Raw genomic sequence first — 2,224 nt, 5'->3', positions numbered from 1 at the left:
TCTATCTATCTATCTATCTATCTATCTATCTATCTATCTATCTATCTATCTATCTATCTATCTATCTATCTATCTATCTATCTATCTATCTATCTGTCTGTCTGTCTGTCTAGATATATATAGTGTGTGTGTGTGAGAGAGAGGGGGGGTGCAGATGGCAGCTTCTCTTTGTTTCTTCAGATGACGATGATGTCACATTCAGCTCCCCTGATTGGCTGGTTGGGAACAGCGCCCATTTCTTCTGATACACACACACACACACAGGGGTTATTCTTAAACACATGGTGTGTGTGTGTGCTGCTGCCTGAATCATGAAATTAGAACACACTGTGGATCATTATGTTCATCTGAAGGAAACTGGACTTTCTTCTTGTCCAAACCAAACCCTGCTCGGCTCTGGACAGCTGAGGGGACAGTGATGTCCACGGGTTAGGCAGTGGTCAGACCTGAAGGAGGCAACATTAGTCCAGCTGGACTCAAACCTGAAACATGGAACCAAAACCTACTGGTCTCACTGTTAAACAGGCTACAGCAGCTCTTACTGCCTGTCTGTGTTCCAATGTAGTCTGTGTTTTACTTCCTGTCTGTGTGTCCAAGTGTTGTCCGCCCAGCAGAGACAGCAGTTGGACTGTGTCCGGTACTCGTCCCGGTTTGCTCTGGGGCTCTTCTTCTCTCCGGAGGTGACCTTTACTTTTAGCTGGGGGGCAAAGTACTTCACCGACAACCACTGCATTCGCTACATCGCTGTGGACAACAGGAAACGCAGCGCAGGTATGTCTCATCCCCTGTCCAGTTACTTGTCCACCAGTTTGTCTCTTTACTTGTTCTCCTGTCTGTCAGAGGCTGTAGGTCTTGGCCCGTCCCTCGTAGTCCACACCAGCATCCCATTTGGCCTGGAACACCTGGAACGGGACAAGGAGGACGTCCAGCCAGTTATCTTACAGGAGCTGCACAGGCTTCTCCCCAACCTGCCTCAGCCAATCAGCATCAAGTGTCAGAAGTGGAGGTACTCCCAGGTGAGTCAACGGTTTCTGAATTCCTGAACCCCTCCAGGTAATAAATCTATAGATTGAAGTCCTGCCCCGTGTCTTCTGTAGGTGCTGACTACGGTACCCGACTGTCCAGGTCACATGATCCTCCTGCAGGCGCCGTTGCTCATCTGTGGCGGCGACGCATTCAGCCACTCCCATTTTGATGGCTGCGTGGACTCTGCACTGAGCGTGCTCGAAGCTCTGAAGACCTCGCTTAAGGTCTAGAACACCTGAGGAACTTCATGAATGCATCATGAAGTGATCATGGATCCATGTTCATGAAATGTTTGAGTTTATTTTGTGTAAATAAAGATGAGTTTCAGCTGAAATGCTTGAAGCGGTGGAAGGTGTAGATTCACTATAAGTACTGATATATATCATCGACGAGATGATTTTGTAACATAAGTTTTTCTCGTACTGCCAAAGAAGCCTGGAAGTGAACTGCGGTTAAGTTGATGGTTATCAGTAAGACTCCAGACAAGCCAGGTTGTTGCTTAAAAGTTGGCAGTGAAGAAATAAGATTTAAGTATTTAACCAGCTTGATTACATCTGATATGAAGTGTAAGACAAGGAAAGGTAGATATGTGCTCAATGTCATCAACAGAAGCGTCACCATGAAGGTTAGAGGGGAAATGAGAAGTGTTTTGAAGCCAACATAAATCCAAAGAAAGTCATAACTTTTTTTGGGGGGGTTCAGTCTTGCATTTAAAAAAAAATCACACTAATTTATGATTATTAATAAAAGTACCAGGGTCTCCTCTGCATTTTCTGTGATCACGTCATCTGATCCAAACAGGAACGCAAAGAAGGCAGCAAACCCTGGACCATGTCACAAACAGGAAACAGAACTGATGTTAGTGATCACAAAAAGGCAATTTCACTCTCTTAGGCATTTCTCTGAAATGTCTGGTTTAAAAGGTCAGTTTGAGGGAAAACAGGCAAAAAGAAGACAATGAGCAACATTTCTAGATGGATTCAATGTGGACACATATGGTACCGAGCAAGAAATCAAAGAGGCTGGTCCTCGGAGGTGATGAGGTCTCTGGTGGTCCTGAAGTCCAGGCTGGTCCTCGGAGGTGATGGGGTCTGTGGTGGTCCTGAGGTCCAGGCTGGTCCTCGGAGGTGATGGGGTCTCTGGTGGTCCTGAGGTCCAGGCTGGTCCTCGGAGGTGATGGGGTCTGTGGTGGTCCTGA

General features: G+C 46.5%; 1 protein-coding gene across 2 annotated transcripts in view; it reads left to right on the top strand.

Annotated features, from left to right (window-relative positions):
* The window catches only part of rnls (renalase, FAD-dependent amine oxidase), a 3,597-nt gene extending 2,225 nt beyond the window's left edge, over window positions 1-1,372 (top strand). For both annotated transcript variants that reach the window (XM_037980892.1, XM_037980891.1), the window contains exons 5-7: window positions 598-771; window positions 841-1,016; window positions 1,098-1,372. In XM_037980892.1, the coding sequence (XP_037836820.1) occupies window positions 598-771; window positions 841-1,016; window positions 1,098-1,256 (509 nt within the window). In that variant the 3' untranslated portion in view covers window positions 1,257-1,372. The remainder of the gene's footprint in view (window positions 1-597; window positions 772-840; window positions 1,017-1,097) is intronic.
* The last annotated feature ends 852 nt before the right edge of the window (window positions 1,373-2,224 follow it).

Source organism: Kryptolebias marmoratus, linkage group LG17 (assembly GCF_001649575.2).
Source record: "Kryptolebias marmoratus isolate JLee-2015 linkage group LG17, ASM164957v2, whole genome shotgun sequence".
Lineage (NCBI taxonomy): Eukaryota > Metazoa > Chordata > Actinopteri > Cyprinodontiformes > Rivulidae > Kryptolebias > Kryptolebias marmoratus.
The sequence above is the reverse complement of the archived record's forward strand: the minus strand, read 5'-3'. Positions and strand labels throughout refer to the sequence as shown.